The sequence below is a fragment of the Archocentrus centrarchus genome, chromosome 7 (assembly GCF_007364275.1).
Source record: "Archocentrus centrarchus isolate MPI-CPG fArcCen1 chromosome 7, fArcCen1, whole genome shotgun sequence".
Taxonomy (NCBI): Eukaryota; Metazoa; Chordata; class Actinopteri; order Cichliformes; family Cichlidae; genus Archocentrus; species Archocentrus centrarchus.
The window spans coordinates 20198851-20219927 of record NC_044352.1 but is presented as its reverse complement, the minus strand read 5'-3'; the positions used below and the strand labels follow the sequence as shown (position 1 = coordinate 20219927).

General features: G+C 42.4%; 1 protein-coding gene across 2 annotated transcripts in view; it reads left to right on the top strand.

The window, feature by feature from the left end:
- znf385a (zinc finger protein 385A) overlaps window positions 1-21077 on the top strand; it is a 60999-nt gene that overhangs the window by 4891 nt on the left and 35031 nt on the right. Inside the window, exon 1 of one of the 2 annotated variants that reach the window (XM_030734183.1) lies at window positions 1352-1675. The exons of the other annotated variant lie outside the window; for it this stretch is intronic. Coding sequence (XP_030590043.1) covers window positions 1666-1675 — 10 coding nt within the window. The 5' untranslated portion in view covers window positions 1352-1665. Of the gene's footprint in view, window positions 1-1351; window positions 1676-21077 lie in introns of those variants that run through there. 2 annotated transcript variants of the gene reach the window in all.

Sequence of the window (21077 nt, the reverse complement as noted above, 5' to 3'; positions counted from 1 at the left end):
GTAGCCCCAGGCTCACGTGTTTATGTCTGTGTGTTTGCAAGCATGCCTGCCCAAGGGGATTAATTTTTTGACAGCTTTGTTAAGCCTTCTCTTAAGCGCTGAGCTTCTCAATAACATCGTGGTCGTGTGATTTTCAGAACGTCTCTCTGTGATTCCTCTTCACAAGGGAAACTGGAGAGAGAGGCAAAGACTAGTGCTCAACATGACAGCAGGCATTCTTTGAGTGGCTCCTCGGTGTGGAGGAAGTGGACCATAAGAAGCTGGCTGTGAAGCTCCTCTTCAATCACTGACTGCATTGCTATGGTCCACAGTTAGATTTTCCGCAGCCCATTTTCTGTGTCCGACTCTGTCTGTCTTTGTCTCTATATTCCATCCTTCTGGTTGTCTCTTCTCGTCACTCCACGTCTCTTCATTCCTCTGTCAGTTTGTATTTAGTTTAATCTCTGCCCCTCCTTCTTCTGTTTCCTCCGCTCTGTCGCTTTCTATTTCATCTCTCCTTTTTTGCTTGCCACCCCCCCCCACCCACACCCACTCCCCAGACTCCCAGTCTTAAGTCCATCCCCTCTGATTGAAACACAGATGTGGATAAAAATGTGTAACTTTGTTTGGGCAGGTTAAAAGATGGAGGGAGATAAAGAGACAAGCGCCAACGCACACAGATAAAAGGTTAATCCCCTTACAAGTCTGCACACACATGGAGTCAGAGGGTAGAGAGGCGGGGGTAATAAACAGCAAATGCAACAGACAGACGCGAAAATCAGGCTCATTGCGAGGGGGAGATGGGTGAGGAGAATGTGCCAAATAAAAGGCAGAAATTGGTTTTGGGAAACAGCATTTTCAGTCAAGCTCTGTCTCCCCTTCATGACTTCCACTCTGCATGATGACAAGTGTCTGCTGCTGTTCCCATTGGTCGAACCTGCCACCAATCAGAGCAGAGGCATGTAAGGTGCCTTTAGGTTATATCCAATCCCTAAAAACAAGAAGCAGAAAGAGGGAGAGAAAGCCAGAATGGGAGAGGGAGTTGTGTGCTTTACACAGAGAGAGAGACCAAAGCAGATGTTGACTTTAAAGTAGATAGAAAGACCTTCCCTTTGAAGCTGTGAAATGATACACTAGAGAAGAAACTGGTTGTCAGCTGTTTGTTGGAGACCACACCACAATTCCTCCTGGCTGCTGTGGAGAAGAAGATCTTGGCTCCGTAGTCTCCCCCTGTGATTGGCTGCCACACTTTAGGCTCCCCCTTCTCTCTTTTCTCCTCTCTCTCTCTCTCTCTCTCTCTCTCTCTCTCTCTCTCTCTCTCTGTCTCTGTCTGTCTCCTCTATACTGTCCCGAGGCTTACCTGAGCCACCACTGCAGAAACAGTGGACCCCCTCCTCCATGCACACCCACACACACACACTCTCTCACACACGCGCAGTATCTCTCACACACTCAGTTTTTCACCTGGAGAGGGCAGGCGCAAGGGACGGCATGTGCAGCAGCAGCAGCAGTCTCTTCTCACATCTAGCGCTGCCTCTCTGAGTTGCCTCTTTCTGGAGAGTGGAGAGGAACTCTGAAAAGACATTTTGGAGCCATTGTACCCTTGGAGAAAGCAGGAGAAACGGGGGGGAGGGGGCAGTGAGGGAACACTTGTCAACCCAGGGACACCAAAGGCAACACACAGCAATGATTTTGGGTGAGTTGTCGCTTTTTTTGGTGCATGGGATTTTTGAAGACATCAGTCATGTTGCTGTAATCCCTACTTAAACTTGGCCACCAGCAGCTCTTTTTTAATAGTGTGCTCTGCTTGGTTTTCATTGCACACAGACATCTGTCAATAGCCAGAGCCTGGATCAGCCTTTAAATTATGGGTAGTGCTTGTAATTATGATAATAGTGTGCCATTAATATGGCAGGTGTGAGTGATGACATGGAAGGTCAAAGCATTTGGACTGTATCATTATGGGCTGTTTGGTCACATGACCAGACTCCACCACTCTCATGTTCTGTCAGAAGGGACTAAGTGACAAAGATGGTTTCACCTAAACTTAGTGATAACTGATGTCGTGCAGTTTTATACAAATAGTCAGTACAGAATTCAATCAAGTGTCTTTGATGATGCACCACCACTGTTTCCACCTTAACCTTGCATTATAGCCATCCTAATTAATGATAAGCTTCCAAGTCATCAAAGAAATAGCATTTTAAAAAGTAGATTCAGTCCTCAGCATGCAGGACAGGATAGATTTCAGTTACTAGACATTGTTTTTGTGTTCTGAGTCAGCCAGTGCTTTCTTCTTTAGTATGCTGGTCTCATAGTGGCCATGTCTAGGAGAGGGGATTCTGTGTGGTCTGTGCGCTCTTCACAGTCAGCTTGTACATTCATACAGAGAACGGGGGGCTTGCCACTATCACTAAGTCCAGTGACATGACCAATCCAGGGTGTGCTGCCCTGTGGATATACAAAAAATGTGTGAGGGTTTTATTAGGAAATTCAGCATGTGTCAGCTTGTGAAAATGTTCTAGAGTCTTCTTATTCGTATATGGCCATGACTGTGAGACTGTGTGTGTTTATTGCATGTGTATTTCTTCTAAGTGTGTGTGTGTGTGTGTGTGTGTGTGTGTGTGTGTGTGTGTGTGTGTGTGTGTGTGTGTGTGTGTGTGTGTGTGTGTTGCCGCACGCTCTCCCGGAGAGGCCACTTTGTTTTAACGCATGCCTGGGCTGATTCAGGGGCAGTTCTGCTCCTCTGCTCTCCCGGCAGGCATGTTTTTCAAGCAGATAACTTTAATGATTATAGGGAGCAATGTAGTCTGAGGTGTGGGAGCTAGAAGTGTGCGCACTGAAGAGTGTATATATCTGTGAGCTAAAGGTTTGAACCAGTCAGTAAAGTTTATGTCTATCAGAACAGCCATCAAAGGGAGAACTTTATCACTTTGTCCAGGTTTTTTGTTTTTGAAATTTGAATCTCTTTTTTTCCCATGAGCCATATTTTCTGTTTCTGGAGTTGGTTAAAAATGAACAATTGCTTGACTTGAGCCTCATGTAACAGACAAGTACTGTCTTGATCGGGTTGCAGGTTGTCTCCCATAAATTATTTTTGGCCAGGACACCAGCATTCCCTCCTCAACCACAACTCTACCACCATAACAAGCAGTAGGCAGTCTCACCCACTGGTTAAACTTTAGGGTAGTTATTACAATGTGTGTGTTTTAATTTTGGTGGAAGCAATATCACATGTAACTTAACTTCTGTTGTGCAGCAGCACAAATCAGGCCTTTGCAGAAATGCTGGTATCAGTGTTAACTGCATACACGACGGATTTTTTTTACAGCTCTAGCATTCAAAATCTGTGTGTTTCTCATTGCATCTGATGATTTGTTAAACCTTCCCACTTCACACCTGCCGAAAAAGCTGACCCAAGGCTTCTCCTTATTAAGTTGTCACTCAGATAGGAATCTTTCATTATTTCTCTCTGAACACTGAGATTTTCCAGCACCTAACATTCTGCTCCATTTGCATGATGATGTGGCTACTGAGTGATTTGACATTTCTGGCTTTCTTCTTCTGAAAAGGGTAATGTCATTGTAATGACCTTTACAGTTCTGGCATTGGTTGATGTCGACCTCCAATCAGCAAATTTCCTGATTCAACTCGCTGATATAAATCTGCAACGTTGTGATAACATATCTCAATTGGAAATATGTGTCGCTGTAGGAATGCAGTTAAAGAAATGTGCTTTTGAGTATGCTTGTGAGAACCGCATGCACCAGCAATTGTGTCTGCATGGCTACTGGTGTTTTTTTCTTTCCACTGTTTTCAGTGACCTTGAGCAAATAACCTTTACTAGTTCTGCTCTGTCCCTGATGCTGTATTCACAATTCTATTGTAATTAGCTTTGTCGGCATTCTGGAGGCCTGACAGAGGCTTTTGGCTGCTGTAATAGTAATGACAATCTTGATGTTAATCATCGCAATGGTAGTGTGGTTGTATACAAAGCTGCAGGCAGCCACCATAGCTGTCTGACATGGGCTCTGCACCAACTTAATAGTATGAGGCTGCTGCTAGTCAGTATGTTCATGTGTGTCTGTATGTGTGTGTGTGTGTGCGGATAAAGAAGAGAGTGAAGCAGCAAGAGAACAATACCAAGCTAATAAAGAACACGATCACTGAGCTCCTGTTGATGTAGAGCTTCTCGGTTGACCGTGGCGTCATTGTGATTGGCCGCCATGTTGTCTAGCGCAAAACTTCTTTGCTTTCAGCTCCCAAATGCCTGGAGAGAGTTCCTGGTATATAATTCACATTTAGACAGGAACTGTCCATATAGTCTTCTTGCTGTCACCAAAGATTGCATGGTGACTGTCCGACAAGCATTCCTGGGAAAATCTACTTTGTTAGCATCGTCTCAAAGATTTTGGGGGAGGATCTGTCACGTCATGAACAGTTCATGTTTAAATGTTGTTTCATGTCGCATCTGTCTTGTCTGTTTGAGTCAGAGCTGACCTACCGAGCTCAGGGCCATGCAGCCGATCTGTCTCTTTGTTTTTGTGTTTGAGTGTCCACTCCTACCTCATCTGTCTCCATAAAGTTAATCTTTCTGTTGACCTGTCTGCATAGCTATTGCTCATTCCATTCACCAAGCTCTATAACCTCCTCCTCTAATTGTCTACACACACTCACCTGGTTCCAGAGGTCAAGTCAAAGACACAATAAAAAATGTGTTTGAGCAGATCAGCAATTCTCCCCTCCCCGTTTTCTCCATGACTGCTCTGCTCTCTTTGTTTATGTCAAAGTGACATGGTAATTATAATTCCTTAATGAGCCAGATATTTGGTATGCATGGCCCAGTTGTTTCTCTTTAGGCTTCGTTGCATATCTGAGATATAGCAGGAATATAACAGGAATACTTGAGTGCAGCTGAAACTGCAGGAATTCTGCAAGGTCATTTTCTAGCATTCTGCAATTCTTTTAGCAAATGGGCCACTAGCTTCACCAATTTGTTTTGCAGACTATCATGACTCCTTTCAGTGGGAAAAGGTAAGACTGTGGCATTGTGCTGTGTGATCTGTGTGATGAGTAGCTCAATGCGCTTGACCCACTTCACCTTGATAGCTGCTCTGGGTAGCAAGGCACAGAATAAAAAGACTTATTCCCATGACAGTAATTACAATATGCCACAAAGGTCAGGGCTGACCTAGGATGTAAGATAAATGTGGCACTCATTTGTAGGGAGACTATATTATGTGTGCGAGGGACATTAGGTGGATATATGTGTAAGTAGGAGCAAGTGGCAGGTCTCTTCTTTCTTTAAGTCCAGCTCACCTCTGGTTTGTGAAGATTTCTCTTCCATCAAAAAGCTGCTACGTCTCTTCCCCTCCCTGCCTCACTTTTCTGTGTTGCTCCATTTGTTTATGCTGGAGTGACTGTGTGTCAGCAGGTTGTCAATACTGTCTGTAAGAGACTCTAATGAATAGGCCTGTTATTGGACTGGTGAGATGGAAACCCATTGTGTCTGTGAGTGCCTGTGTTTGTGTGTGTCTGTACGTTTGCGCGTGTGTGTGCAGCCCACCAGAGTGTGTGTAGCACTGCAGAGCAGCACAAGGTAAAGATTTGTGATTGTCCTACTCCCATGGTTACACTGGTCTCACTGCAGTGCCCTCTATTAAACTTTTTTTTTTTTTTACTAAAAGTAAAAATGAGAATGATGCTAGAGTAAACATGGTTTCATTTAGTAAATTATAGTCATGAAGTCCCCCCCCCTTAGAATAGACTGAAATATTTGTGCTGTTTATGCAGCACCCACTAGGGCCGACACCTGCCACCACTATCCAAAAAAACTGGTGCTGTGTTGCTGCTCTGTGAAGCACAGAAATGCACCTGTGCATGATTATGGTGTCACATTAGTGCATTCACCAAGGCAGGCCGGCTGACTACTTACTGGGAATCCTGGGGCTACAAGACACCTGGGAGTTGAAGCCTGGAAAATGTTCTGTATGCTTCAACAGTCTGTCTGATCACAAAGTGGAAAGAGGCACAGATGATTCTTCACACTGCAGCTCTCCAGTGTTTTCAAAGAGGCAGTGTGGCCTTTATAATGTATCAGTACAATATTTTTTGTCATCTATTTTCCTGATGTCTGCTTAATTATACTACACCCCCCCTCCTACCCTGGATATAGCTTACTGATAACTTGATTGTTGATTGATCTTTATTTATGTTTATGTTCATGAACTGTGACATGCTTTTCTTTGAGAAGAAAAGCATGTCACAGTTCATGTGCAATACTAAACTATGAATAAGTTTATCTGCATTCCTTGTGTGTAGTTGCTTAACATTTCAAGTACTCTGCTTTACCCTGACCAGTATTGAATTACTGTATGTCATACAGCTGCCTTGATGAAAGAGTGGAGATCAAAAGATTTGCTTCCTGCTCAGCACTATCCATCCACTGATTAAATATTTCAGCAATCAGTGTTTTCACGATAGTATAAAAATTGTCAGCTCTTCCTTTTGACAATATTGAATATATTTTGAACGATTAGAGAAATATGAGTAACTTATAAGTTCAAAGCAACACTGGCAGGGAAATGCTGAAAACTTGCATTTCACCCAGTTTTGCAAGTTTATTTTAAAGTCAGTGCAGTGATATAAATCTGTTATAAGACCAATTTTATGTCCATTACATGTTGCATTATTGATTTAGTTGCACACACATTACTACTGGTTCTAATTCTGCAAATTAAATCAAGGAGATTTAAATATGGACCAGAGACAGATGGTATATACTGTCAATATCAGAGTCAGTACTGCACGTGTCATATTTGGAATTGTGAAAATATTTAAATACTCATAAATGTTCATTTGATGTCTTAGCCCTTTTTGTTTTCTCTTTACTGATCATGCTCATCTATGGAAAGGGTCAAGCTGCTCTATTGATAAACTGATGTGATAATTCAGTTACAGCATAGGCGGGTTCATGAATAACAATTTCCCAAACGGCAGCCAAGCGCAAAAAGGTTGAGCAAAGCTAACGTTTGGCTGCGATAGATGTTGCATTAATCATGCCTGTTCTATTTCTGTGTGCTCAAAAGAGAAGCGAATAGAAGTGGAGGGGGGAAGAGAAAGAGGAAAGCAGACAGATAAAATGGAGTGAAAAGTGTCCTCATGAAAGAGAATTAGCTCTTCCCTGCTCTGGGATGGGGGGGGATTCCTCCGAGTGCTGTTGAGATAGGGTTTCACACAAAGACCGGAAGAGAAATCAATTCTCCCTGAGTTGCAGCAAGGTCATTTCATTGGAGCATGGCTAGCAAGGAGGAAGCAAAAGGGTAGAAGGAGGAAGTCCATGAAGCAGCCATAGAATGGGAACACGGGATTGAGTGAATGGTGTAGGAGGACTGGGACTTAAGGGAGAGAGGTAAAATGAGCAAACAGTGAGATGAGGAGGACTGGATGTGGGGTGGAGTGACAATTCTTTAGTTACAGCTAGGCTAAAGGGTGAAATCCATGCTTTCTTCTGACAGCACGCATGGAGCACTAGTCTTTCTGTATCATCTGACTCACACCAAGAGGAAACATGAGCAGTATATCTAACATACTGTCATCCTAAAGCTCTGCCTGAACTTTACTTATAGCCACAAGGGCATGTCCTCACTATGTGACCGCAGCCGCCCAAACAACTCTCACTTTTCTCTACTACTTTACTGCTAGGTACACAGACTGAATGAATGCTACCAGCCTTTGGTTCCAAGAAGCCTTAAGCTAGCTTTTAATCCTTAATGTTACATGAACAGCTCAAAATAGCTTAAATCTCCACCCCTAACGCCTTCCCTCTGCCAACTGAATCTCTTCCAGCATGTTTAAATGTATGTATGATGCTTGATGATGAGATGCAGAAAGGCCTAGTGGCAAAAAGGCGTCAGTAGGTTGAGCTCCGACCTGCCCTCTGTGGAGTCTTGCCCATTGACAGCTACTGCAGCTACAGCGATCAGAAGGGTTTAGTTCAGTCTTGGATGAGTGCCGGGGAAGCCTCGCTAGCAGGTAGTTATGGAAACCACATGGCCTAGGTCTTAACACAGGCGTCTGGTATGCACACCTGTCTTCAAACAAGTTCTCCCCTGAACATGCGGCCCTACCCCTAAGTAAGAGAGAGGGAGGGATGATAAGGGACTCTGCCAGGACCTGCACCACAGCTCCCTGCCCCTGCCTTGGGGGAGCAGAGGGAGGGTAAAGAGCGTACTGAGAGGTGTGGATTAGAAGGCTGTAAGGGACACAGGGGTAGTGAGGTCATTCATGTGTGTTTCGATCTGCTGATGGTTGGTGTATATTAGAGTCTTGCATCTTATAGAAAAAAAAAACACCTTAAGTGGAGCGATTTTTTTTGCATTTATGCACGTGGAGATCTTCCACTGGGCAGTGTTGCCTAATGCAGCAGCAGACACTGTTTGGGGATACACAGATGGAGGAATGGCTGCTTATATGTTTAATATAACCTTCAACGAACATGCAGTGGCTCTAAATGTAGTTTAAAAGAGCACTAATGAAATGTAACAAATGGAATGGAAACAAGCATTTCCATAAAATTAGCATAGTCAGGATTGGTACACTTGTCCCAGTGAGACAGGAATTACCGCATAAACACAAGCAGCTTCACATCGCATCTTTCAAATCTGAATAATGTTGGTTAATGTTCGGGCTTGTAGTGGTTTTGCTTATTAATTTTAGCACCAGAAGTTTGACAGCACATCAGAGGAAAACATTCGCCTGCCCATACAGCATAAAAGCAAAGTTTCTGCCTCCAGCCTAAATGTTCTCATTTCCACCTGCGATGGCTTGTGTAAATGTGTAAATGTGAGATGTTATTTACAGTAGCAAAAAGATGGCTTTTGTGTCTGTTCTAGGCCAATAATCACCAGGCAGCCACTGCCACAAATCTTCATTAGAAGATTAGCCTGCAGAGAGACAGCTTGTGTGTGTTTTGTTTAGTTTCGTTTTTTTTGGTTTTGCTGTTATTAGTGGTGCTGCATATACTGCTTTCAGCCTTCATCTCAGAATGCTGCCAGTTAAAATTGTGAATATGAGCAGAGCTCACCTGAGACTGAGACTCTTACATATACTCAAAACCATATGTATATAATGCTCAAGTGTGCAGTCAGCTTGCTCCCTTGAGGTGCATCAGCTGCCCGGTGGGTACTCATACTCAAGACAGAACAAATTAAGGTCACAGCAGGGAGAGGACAATGTGATTTGCCATGTGTGTCTGTGTGTGCGTATATATGGGTTTTTTTTGTCTCTTCTGACCTCTAAACAGTGGCATGACTCCAGAGAGTGGTGTTGTCAAATGGCTCCTGTCCCACTCAAAGGACACTGACCCTCACTGCACCATTTTGCAGGATAAAAGGTGTCATTCCCCACATTTGACTTTTGACTAGAAAACAGACTAGATGACTGTTTTGCATCACCTGGGGAAGACTATGGTATTACATTTCTTCTTGTGCCTGGGAGTGTTGTTTCTCATCCTGAGCTATTAGTTACGTTGTACCTCTACTAAGAAAAAGTATTATGTTTAATGTTTAAATTTAATAGCTTTTCAAAGCAGTGCCAGCTTCAATAGCACCTGCTGAAAACAGAAAAATAAAGCTTTACACCCCCAAATGTTTTAAGGTTTTCAAGTCTAAAATAGATATTTGAACAACTAAAATCCTCTCTAAAAAGGATTTAACCCTGTTGAATCCACTGTTTTATCCTTTAAAAGTTACAACATTTCCACTGCCAGTTTTTCACCCAACCCTTGACCTGCTTTTACAGAAACCAAAAATTAATCTTGATTTTAATCATTTTAGACCAGCCTTGTATTCTTCACAGCACTGAAACAACCCTGGTCAAAGTAATGACCTTACCAGCAGCTAATGCAGGCAGCTATTTACTGCTAATTTTCCTCAACTTTAGCTCAGCCTTTGTCAGTCTGCATCATGCAAATTTGCAAATCATGCAAATTTGTCTTAAAAAACAGGTTGTGACCTCTTTTTTTTTGTCAAATGGGACTTTCTTGTTTGTGACTGATAATGTTTTTCTTCACCTATGGCCCCTACATGTCATGTTCCAAAAGCCTCTATCCTTAGCCATCCTTTTTCCTCTATTTACATGCTACCACTGGAACATATTATTAGCAAGCACAGTATTGATTTTTCTTTGGCATCTCTATGTACTACATCTACCATTAAAAATGACAATAGAAAGCAACCCAAGCCAGCTGTCATCTTGTCTCTTTGATTTTTGCCACTAACTGAACTGCTCAGTTATATTGCTCCTTTCTCATACTGATCTTCAGAAGGTCATAGTTGCTTTTTATTTTTTGTCACATCTTGATCATTGCAACTCATTATATTGGATTGCAAGCCAAAAATTAGATAGTTCAAAAAGCTGCTGCTGAGCTTTTAACTATTGCAAAGAGACGAGATCACATAACTTCTGCTCTGCCCTCTCTTCACTTCTTATCAGTCAGTTTTAAAGCTGATTTTGATTTTGCTGATCATTATTAAAGCACTTGGCTGCAGCTTTATAATCCTGTGTGCAGCCTTAATTCCTCAGGCAGGGCTCCTTTGACTTCCATACCTTCCTCTGTTTTCTCTCTTTTTTAGCATTGCTTGTGTTGTGTTGCGTCTACTTATTTTTTTTTTTGCTCCTTTCTACCCTTCTACCTTCTACCATTCAACTCTTGACAAGAGGTTGCTGCATTATCACACAGGCTGGTCCTGGTGGGTCTATAAGTTCCAGAGGGCTTGTCTTTGCCAAACCAACCTCAGACCTCCCCTCAAGGGCAGTATCATATTCTGCCTGACTGTGCGTGCCCGTGTAATCCATAGCTGCAGGGAGAGTGACCTTCACAGCAGGCAGCCTCACAGTAGGCTGCGTCGCATGGGCTCAGGAAAGTGGACAGACTGGACAAAAAGGGTGCTGAGGGCAGGACGCAGCAGTTCTTGGATAATTAACCTTTCATATTACATTTTCTACATGTGGTTTTTCTATTCCTAAAGCAGCAGATATAAATGTTAAAACATTTTTTTCCCAAGAGGACATGTTCTGATATATTTTTTAAATACGTTCCCTTTAACGTCTCAAATTTACAGCAAGTGTCACTTGCTCTTTTGTATCATTAATTTTGTGTTAAAGGTGGGTTCTAATGGAGGAATGTTTAATCCTGAACGTCGTGATGTAATGGATTTGTCACCATCTATTCTGTGTTAAAGAAACTTTCTGGAGTTTGCTCTGTCCCTAGGACAAAATGCTATTTATGATATAAAAATTGCTGCATGCATCCAGTGTGCCCTGCTTCTGAAGTAAAGGTGAAGCCACAGCCAGAAAAAGTTATTGACAGTTATGGGAGGAGATGACGCAGCCAAATAAGTCTCTGCTCATGAATGATGCATGTCCTCACTGGCCCTGATGGAGAAAGAGAGTGAAGCTGGATGACAGCTGGGGTGCTGTGTGTGCATGGTGCAGAACAAGGTGAGACTCTTTACTGTACAGCCCAGAGCCCTCCCTTCCTGTCTCTTCCCTCTTTCCTTCCTTTCTTCACTTTCTCTTGCTCAACCACATGCAGATATACACAAAGTCAAGAAGCGGAGCTGTTACTCTCTATGGTCTTTGGTGTAACCAAACAGTGACCTTTACAATAGTCCGCTTTAATGATTTCTGATTTCCTACGTTCTCCTCCCCTTGCTCTGCTATCCTCAGAGTCCCCCTCTTTTGGAGTCTCCCTCTCACTGAGCCCCTCTTGCTCATCAGAAACAATCATTGTGTTTTTCATCTCACTGCCCTGCTCTGCCGCAGTCTGAGCCTCCAATAGCAGGATGGAAAGAGACGAGAGTAAAGGGGGTGGGCGTGGGAGGTATGCAGCATGCAGGGCACAAACAGGAAAGTCTACATAATGGTTTGTTGTCGTCATCACCGAAGCGTCACATCTGTCTGTTCTTTAAGCAGCAGCTAGAACACAAATGCAAACTGTTGGCATCATCACTGTGCCATGCACACCCAGAATAAGAACATAACCAGACATGAGACAATTACACCTTTGATTCAATAACCGTGTAAAGCTGTGGTCAAACCTTTAATACCTCCGAAAACTAGAATAGCAGCTTTTCAACACAGCAACTTTGCATGGGGAGTCAAAGGGAACCAAAGACAGTTGTGTCATTTGGTTGGTGTAATGTACATCAGTCTATCAGCTGATTTTCTTTGTCCATCTCTTTAAACAGATGCACCCACATACATATGTCGGCATTGGCCTTAGGGGTTGCATCAATATTCATTGAATCTGAAACTCTGACGTGTCCCATTTGCTTTGTTTGAGACAGTTGAGAATAGGTATTACTTTGAGGATAATTGCTAGTGATAAACTGCCTTTCAGACATGGCTACATTGATTTGGATAGAGTATTTGTGCAAGGGAATGTAACAGTGACAGATCTGAACACTTTACGAACGGACCCAGCAAGCATTTGAATAAAACATTGTGCATAGAAACAACATCACTGGGGAAAGCCATTAACTCTCAGATTAGTAGCAAGTGGCTAATGTAGTCCATCACTGTGTAAAGCCGCATACCCCTGCACCACCCAAACAAACACATCAATCTGAGTAACAGTGTGTGTCAACATGTTCCTTGATTACCATGCTAATCCCAGAGCAACCCACAGGGGCCCAAAGGAGATCATTAAAATCTGACAAGCACACTTGAATATAGCTTCAACTCAAATTTCATTTTTACACTCATACTTTCTCTAATATTCTAAATTTAGAGGCCATAGGTAAAGTGGTGTTCATGACAATGAGCTCAATTTAAATGAGTGCTGAAACTCCTGTGGTGCTTTGTTATTGCGCACATTCATACATACGCAGAAACAAATGACACATCACAACAGTTGATATTCAGGCACCAATTTTATAGCACTTCAGCGGTAATGTCATGTAAATGTGTTGTGAGTGTTAGAGATTTCATGTTGTATTAGTGGAGCAGAGTATGCCTGGAAGGTACAACAGGACTATGGTGTGCGTATATGTGTGCATGATTGAGCGTGTCTGCAGGGTGCATTGTCTTCACATGTTCTGTTTTTTTTTTTTTTTGGCCGAGTCAAGATCATTTGGGAAATGTACATTTTTAGAATAATAGATGTTTGAAATATTGGTTGAATTTATAACAAGGAAAAAGGAGGCATGCATAGTGCAGGGTAGGTGGCTATCGCTAAGATATTTGACCTGTTCAAAATAATATTTAATGCAAAGCGACAGTCTGCCCATGGAATAATGTTGCAACTTGGCTTTCCAACCTGATAAGACAACATGTTACATCAAGAGCAAATTTATTTAATTTATTATTATTTAATTTATTAATTAATTAATTTTATTTATTTAATGTTTAACATTTCATTTTAATTTATAAAATGAAATGTTTACATGTTTTCTTTATTTAACATTTCAGTGCCTGTCTGCATTGTGTATTCCCTGTTGCCTAACAGAGTGAACAGAGTAAACTGCACACTTAATTAACTTGGAAGAAACACCATGTTCACCTGGATCAATTTTCTTTATAATGTTTCAAAAATGCATTTGTATTACATTTGTAATCAACATGCCTTTTCCATTTATGCTCTTGCTTTTCCTGCTGCTCCTTTTTAGGTAACTAATCATACATCAGATGGAGCAGCGTTTTTGTCACACTTGTAACTCAGAAAATGGAGAAGAAGCTTCAAATGTGACTCGCTTTATAAGAAGCTCCATTTTAATTTGAGCCAGAATCTTTTCCTAAACTTACCCAAGTAATTTCTGTGCCTAAATCTAACCAAACAGCGTGTGAAAACGAAACTTGAAAAGGGATGCAAGAGGGTCGGTTAGATACTGATATTGTCTAGAAATCAATGCCATTTTGTGTATACTAAACTGGCAATGGGATTTGAGAGAGAAAGCAATGTTGCAGTGATGTTGTGCACTTTTGGGTATGCTGTGCTTGCTTGACAGCTTTCATTGTCACCTAGGTTCCTTAGGATTAGAAATATGCTGGCACTGCACATTATAATCTCACACACACATACTCATGCACACTCACTCACCATGTTACTGTTGGGCTGTCTTCCAATATTAGTGCACAAGACTGACGATAATATGGGACTGTATACGCGTCACACTGTCATAGCATAGCAAAGGAATAGAGAGTGAGGGAGAAATAGAAGGAGGGGGATTAATTTTGGATGCATGGCATGTGGAGTTAAGATAACCATCTTTTTCTGCAGCTCTTCTCTGCCACATGGTTTGTTCAATTACCATTTACTGCAGAGAAAGAGAAGGGCACAAGAGAGACAGGAGCAGTGAAAGGGAATAGCAGGAGCCATGGAGGAGGTGGAGGGGAGGCGCTCAGTGATGCAGGGGATGAGGAAGTAGATGTGAAAGAGTTGGAGAGAAGGGAGTGAGTGCAAAAATAGAGGAAGACAAGGAAAAAAACAAAAAATATTCTGTAAAGAGGTAAGAAGAGAGCAGAGGACACAGTGAGAGATTTGTGGTGTGCATAAACGCGCCAGGGAGAGTGTCATGTCCTTACCTTACATGACTTTATCAGCAATAAACATAAAATTTGTGCATCCTGCTTTGATTGTGTAACAGTTTCGTAAAAGCAGGGCTTCTGTTATGAAACACTGCCACTTTTTCTGCTTTCGTAAATGTCGAAAGCTCTGAGTGTAGCTTAAAAAAAAAATTACTTATTCAAACAGACTACTCCCAGTGCTCTGCATGGGGTACCAACTGTACCAAATTGAGATATTCTGAGATGTAGCTCGATCCACCAGCCCCTCTCAGCTTCCCGTTCTTTCCAGCATCCCCACTTTTAAATCCTAATCCCTCCCTCCTTATCTTTCTTCAACCCTCCCCCCACAACTATTTTCTCCCTCTCTTTCTCTCCCTCCTGCTCCCTCTCTCTCTGGCTTTCTCTGGGTCCAGTATATGGAGCAATTACAGAGATGATATCCACTGTCAGTCAGTGGCTCACAGATGAAGCTGGGCCTCTTTAACATGCTAATGGAACGCCAGATTCAATCAGGGCTTTGTGTGGCAGAGGGGAGGGCAGAGCTGCTCATTAAAAAATAAATCATAATAACAAAGAGGCACAGGCTGCAAAGGCAAGCAGCACCTACGCCGCAGCATTAAACTTGCTTTTCTTCTCTGCTCTCCCAGAACACTCTCCCAGACCACTGTCTCCCTTTTAAACCCTTCTTCTTCCCTTCCTGTCATAAGACTCAGTCATCGAATGGCAGCATTGATGGTGTGAGGATGGATGTGAGCAAATAGGAGGTGGAGGACAAGGAAGGCAGGTTGCATGAGGCTTCAGACTCCCTGCATTATCTGACTAACAAAAAGAGATTATGTCAAGTCAGCACCCTGTCCTATCAAGCTTTCTCAGCCTTTCTCCCTCTCTTCTCACTGTATTGGACATGGTGTATATGTGGATTTTGGGCAACTGCATAGAGCAAAGCTAATCTCTTCTTACCGTTTCCAGTCTTCATGCTAAGATAAGCAAGACTGGAGCTTGTTTGTGTGGAAAAGAAATAGAAAAAAAACTAGTAAATGTATTTACATGTATTTTATTTCTCAATATTGTTTGGATTTATACTACAGTTTAATTCCTCAGGGATTTTGATTCATGTTGACATGATAGTGTCACACATTTGCTGTAGATTTGTAGGCTGAACACCATGATTCCACCACATCCCAGAAGTCCTTTACTGGATTGAGATCTGGTGACTATGAATTCAGTTTACTCTGCATTTTATATATATATATATATATATATATATATATATATATATATATATATATATATATATATATATATATATATATATATATATATATATATATATATATATATACATGATCTAGAAACCATTTTGAGATGATTTAAGCTTTGTGATATGGTGTGTTATCCTGCTGGAAGCAGCCGTCAAAAGATGGGTACACTGTGATCATAAAGGGATGGACATGATCAGTAACAATAATCACGTAGGCTGTGGCATTTAAAAGTTGCTCAGTTGGCTAAGGGGCCCAAAATGTGTCAAGAAAATATCCCCCACACCATTACACCACTACTAGCAGCCTGAACCACTGATACAAGGCAGGATCGATCCGTGCTTCATATTGTTTTCATAATGTTAGAGCAGACCAGGCAGCACTTTTCCAGTCTTCTGTTTCAATTTTAGTGAGCCTGTGCAAACTGTAGCCTCAGTCTCTTGTTCTTAGCTGACAGAAGCAGCACTTGTTGTGGTCTTCTGCTGCTGTAGCCCATCTGCTTTGATGTGTTCTGTGGTCAGAGATGCTCTTCTGCCAAATGACTGGCTGATTAAATATTTGCATTAATGAGCAGTTGAACAGAATACCACACATGTATAAATCCTGTAAGACTCATAAGCCTTATGTGAAACATGAGCATTTACTATTGGATGGCATGAGAAATTATTTTTTATTTCTTTTTATTTTTCATGCAGACATAGATATTCCAAACTGCAAATGAGACCTTCTTAAAGTCTTTAAAGCGCCACAGAGGACAGTGTACAACTGTATGACTGATTTAGATATATAAGCCTTGTCAGATTACCCTTTAGTATCTTATGACTCTCTGATTGCAAGCCAGTTTTGCCCATTTCCAGGTGTCCCTGGTACCTTGTTGTAGATTATGATTGAACACAGCTACAGTAAAGTGTCATCAAATGTCAGTGTGAATGTTTGGTTCACAAGTGTTTTGCTTCACAGGGGTGAAGCTCTGATGTAATTCAGCTGTCACATTTAACAAGCATATTGCACCACATTCAGCGTCTGATATCCTCATTACTCTCATTACCATACTGCTTTGGATAGCCTCTCAAAAGCCAAGTGCTCCTTTTATCCATAATGCGCTTTGTTTAAGATCTCTCCATGGAGGTGTGATTCATGGATACTCAGTTCCTCTTTATTCATCAGGCATCAACACTAAAAAAAAAATGGCAAATTTGTGTGTGTGCCTTTTGTGTTTCACATTTCTATAGACCAAAGATTTATTACAGCCAAGATCAACCAGAGCTCACTGAATAATGCATCACCTGCTATCGTGGAAAAAGATGCGGAATATGCCTCAGCTGAGCTTAAAGGTGTGGAAGAGAGTATGAAAAGTGTAAAGCTGGCTCTCGACTTAGCTTCTATGTGTGAGACAATGAAAGGAGCGCATTGCTCTCAACTTTGACAAATGAGCTCGGGCCTGGTTCAAGGAGGTTTCCAGCTATCATACAATGAACCACGCCATGGGAACTATCATCCATACGAGAATTTTTGTGTGTGTCCAAATTTATATATTATAATATGTTCAGGAACTTCAGCTCAGCATTTTGAATTTCAGATTTTGTTTTAATCCTTAAAAATAAATGGTGGCTTGCCCTAAACCTCCATATCTAGTTTTTTAAATGGGAGGTGATGGGTTCTGTTTTAAACAGGTGTCATTTCTGCTCCCCAATGACAAATGACATTCCAGAGGAGACCCCAGAGCACTTAAAGAGATTGATCTGTGGTAGGACTGCCCAGAACTGGACAGAAAGGAGTGTGTTCATGCTTGGGACATGCCCGTTATCATATTCATAGAAATTGAACTGCAGGGCTGAAATAAAAGCAGTGCTTGTCAGCCTCATGAAGTATCCTCCCCCACTCTATTAGGCTGATAGCATATTGCCCTCCATCCTCCTTGGGGGAGTGGACGTCAGTGAAATAGAGTGGCAAACACTAGCCGGGGCACATTATGGTTGGTGCTCTTCAAACACTGCAGCTATATATTTTTTAAGTCCCAGTCTCCTCCTTCCCCAACCCATCATGCTGCCTTCTTTTCTCTGCCCTTGGGGCTGGGGGGCTCTAATCTCAGAGAGAATCTCATGCCTTTGTCAATCTCCTCCGAAGTGTATTTGGGTTGATCCACCTGTTTATTGTTGAGTGATAGAATTCCATACCTGAGGGCACTAGTCTCTGAGCGGTGCATGGGAATACAGTCACTGGCTATTGTTTCACCTGGGTGTGTGACTTGAGCCTTGAACAAGGGAAGAAAGGGAGGAGATGGGGGAGAAATGTGGGTTTGGGTGGGGTCTGTGTGGCATGGAATAAATGGGAGCAGGGAGGAAAACAACAGACAGCAGAGGACAGGTGGAGAGAAGGGAGATAGAGAAGGTACATGCGCCAATGTGCTGCCTTCCCAGAAGAAGGACGTCACCTTGTCCTCCTGCCTTCTGTCCCTCCCTCATTTTCTGGCTTTCTCCTTCTAGATTTTCCTGTTCCTGTTGCAGTAAACGGATATATACATATGTATTCGCTCCCCTTTCTGCACAGGTCTAAGCTCCTGTTAATACGATAGATCGTTCTTTTCCAAAAGACACAACAAAGCAATACCCCCTTCATCATCCAGCATTCCAACAGTCCATCCATCACTGACTCAGACTTTGCCTGCAGCTAGTGATACTCAGACGTATCTCCCCTGGACAGCAACTGTGATCAGCTTACTAGTCTGACTGGCTCTTGGCAAGGGAAGGAGCATTCATTACAAAAGAAAAATACATAAAAAAAATGATAGAAACCTGAGAAAGAAGGAGAGACAGCAGCCAACTTAAAAGGAAGAGTGGAGGGATATGGAATCTGCTGTGAAGGTCTTTTTAGGTGCTAAAAAACTCAGTTAAGTTTTAATCCCTATAATCACTCACATTGGTGGATTTACAATCATGGCTACAACTGATCAAACACAAATTGTAAATATTGCAACCGCACAGCGTTTTTGTTTATTTATTTTTACTGCACATTTTTTATTTGTTTTGTTTTAGTTCCATAAAAAAAACCCTTTTGATTATCAATATTTGATGCTTTTTTGCTTGAAATGCAACTCTGAAAAGATTGTCACCTGCTTCTTCACAAACAATGGCAGCTTATATTGACAGCTTAAATTCACAACAGATGCAGTGTATTATAATGAATGGTTACATCACAAAGTATCAAAAGTACTTAGGAGCTTCATATAATACATATAAAACAGAAAAACTCACTTTTCTGCTTTCTACAGCCCCCATTCTCTGCAAAGAAGATTTAAACACTCTTTTTAAAGCTAGCATTCAAGTGTACAGGCAGAGCATATTTAATGCTCAAAAGACAGCCTCTGTTTTTTTATGAGAATTATAGCAACATAAAATATGTTTGGCCTATTTTTAGTAGCCTCAGTTCCACAGAAAAATGACTGAATCTGAAATTAGAGGAGGCAAACTACTGTTCTTCATCTGCCATCAAAGCTGCAGAAGCATTTGGAGTTTAGTCTAACCAGGCATGATATTTAGAGGAATATAGGTGATTCCATACTTATGTTTGCTTTTTCAAGGATTCTTTATTGTCATTCGCATCACATTTACATGCAGTGGAACAGAATTCTGTCCTCAGATCCCAGTGTTGCCCTTGTAATAGTTATGACAGTTTGTTTGCATGTTAAAGAAGAATAAATATAAATATAAAAAGAGAAAAAAATAAACGGAATAAATATAAAAATAAACAAATATAAAATATAAAATAAAATAAACACTTTAGATGTGGAATAAAGGTAGTGACACCTGGTGCCACAGCAGTGGCTTGTGTGAATGGCAGCAGAAACAGCAGCATGAGTGTGTGCAAGGACTGATAGATGAAGAGCGGTACAGCTACACAGTCCCACCAGAGTCTTGTAGCTTCAGAGAAGAAGCTGTTCCTCAGTCTGAAGGTCCCGCTCTTGATGATCCTCATCCTCCTGCCTGATGAAAGGGGAACAAAAAGTGTGTGTGCTGGGTGTGTGGGGTCCTTCATGATGCAGGTGGCCCTTTTCTTGCATCTGGAGGTGTAAATGTTTGGTGGAGAAGCTGACTTCAACAGTCCTTTGTGCAGTCTTCGCCACCTTCTGCAGAGTTTTCCTCTCTGCTGCAGAGCAGCTTCTGTGCCACACAGTGATATAGGAGCAAAGGGCACTCTCCACCACACATCTGTAGAATGAGGTGAGGACTGAGCTTCTGAATCCAGCATGCCTCATCCTCCTGAGAAAGTAGAGGCGCTGGTGTGCCTTAATGACCACGCTGGAGGTATTGTTGCCCCAGGTGGGGTCGTTACTTAGTTCGGTGTATGCCCAAGTATCTGTAGCTGGATACCACTTCCACTGCAGATCCTCTGATGTCAGACCCTACTGAAGTCCACAATCATTTCCTTTGTTTTTGTCACTTTGATGCAGAGATTGTTCTCTCTGCACCAACCCTCCAGGTCTTCCACCTGCTGTCTGTAGCCAGACTCATCGTTGTTAGCAATGCATCCAACCTCTGCTGTGTCATCCCCCAAACAAACTTCACAATATGACAGCCTGGTTGTTTTGCTGAGCACTCATATGTGAGCAGGGTGAACAGAAGAGGGCTCAGCACACAGCTCTGGGGGGAAGCCTGTGCTGAGGATGATGGGGGAGGAGAAGACGTCGTGGATCCTCACAGATTCCGGCCTGTTTATCAGGAAGTCCAGGACCCAGTTGCAGAGGGAAGAGCTCGGTCCAAGTGTGAACAGTTTTTGCACCATTCCGTGGAAGGATGGTGTTGAAGGCTGATGTGAAGTCCACAAAGAGCATACGGACATAGGAGTCCTTACACTCCAGGTGGGTGAGGGCAGTGTGAACCACAGACGAGATGGCATCCTCTGTGGACCAGTTCTTCTGGCATGCATATTGGTGTGGGCCCACGGTGACATTGATGGTGTCCTTAGTGTGGGCCATAACCAGTCTCTCAAAGCACTTTATGACTATCAGGGTGACAGCTTCTGGCTGATGGTCATTCAGGCCTGTCACTGCGTAGCTTTTGGGGACTGGGATGATGGTGGCAGGCTTCAGGCAGGTGGGGACAGCTGCCTGTATGAGGGAGGAGTTGAAAATGTCAACAAACACCCCAGAATTGGTCTGCACAGTCCCTTAGCACCCACCCAGAGATATGGTCTGGGCCAGCAGCTTTGCGAGGATTAATCCTCTGTAGAATCCTCCTCACCTCTGCTGGGGCCACACTGAGGGGCTCTTGT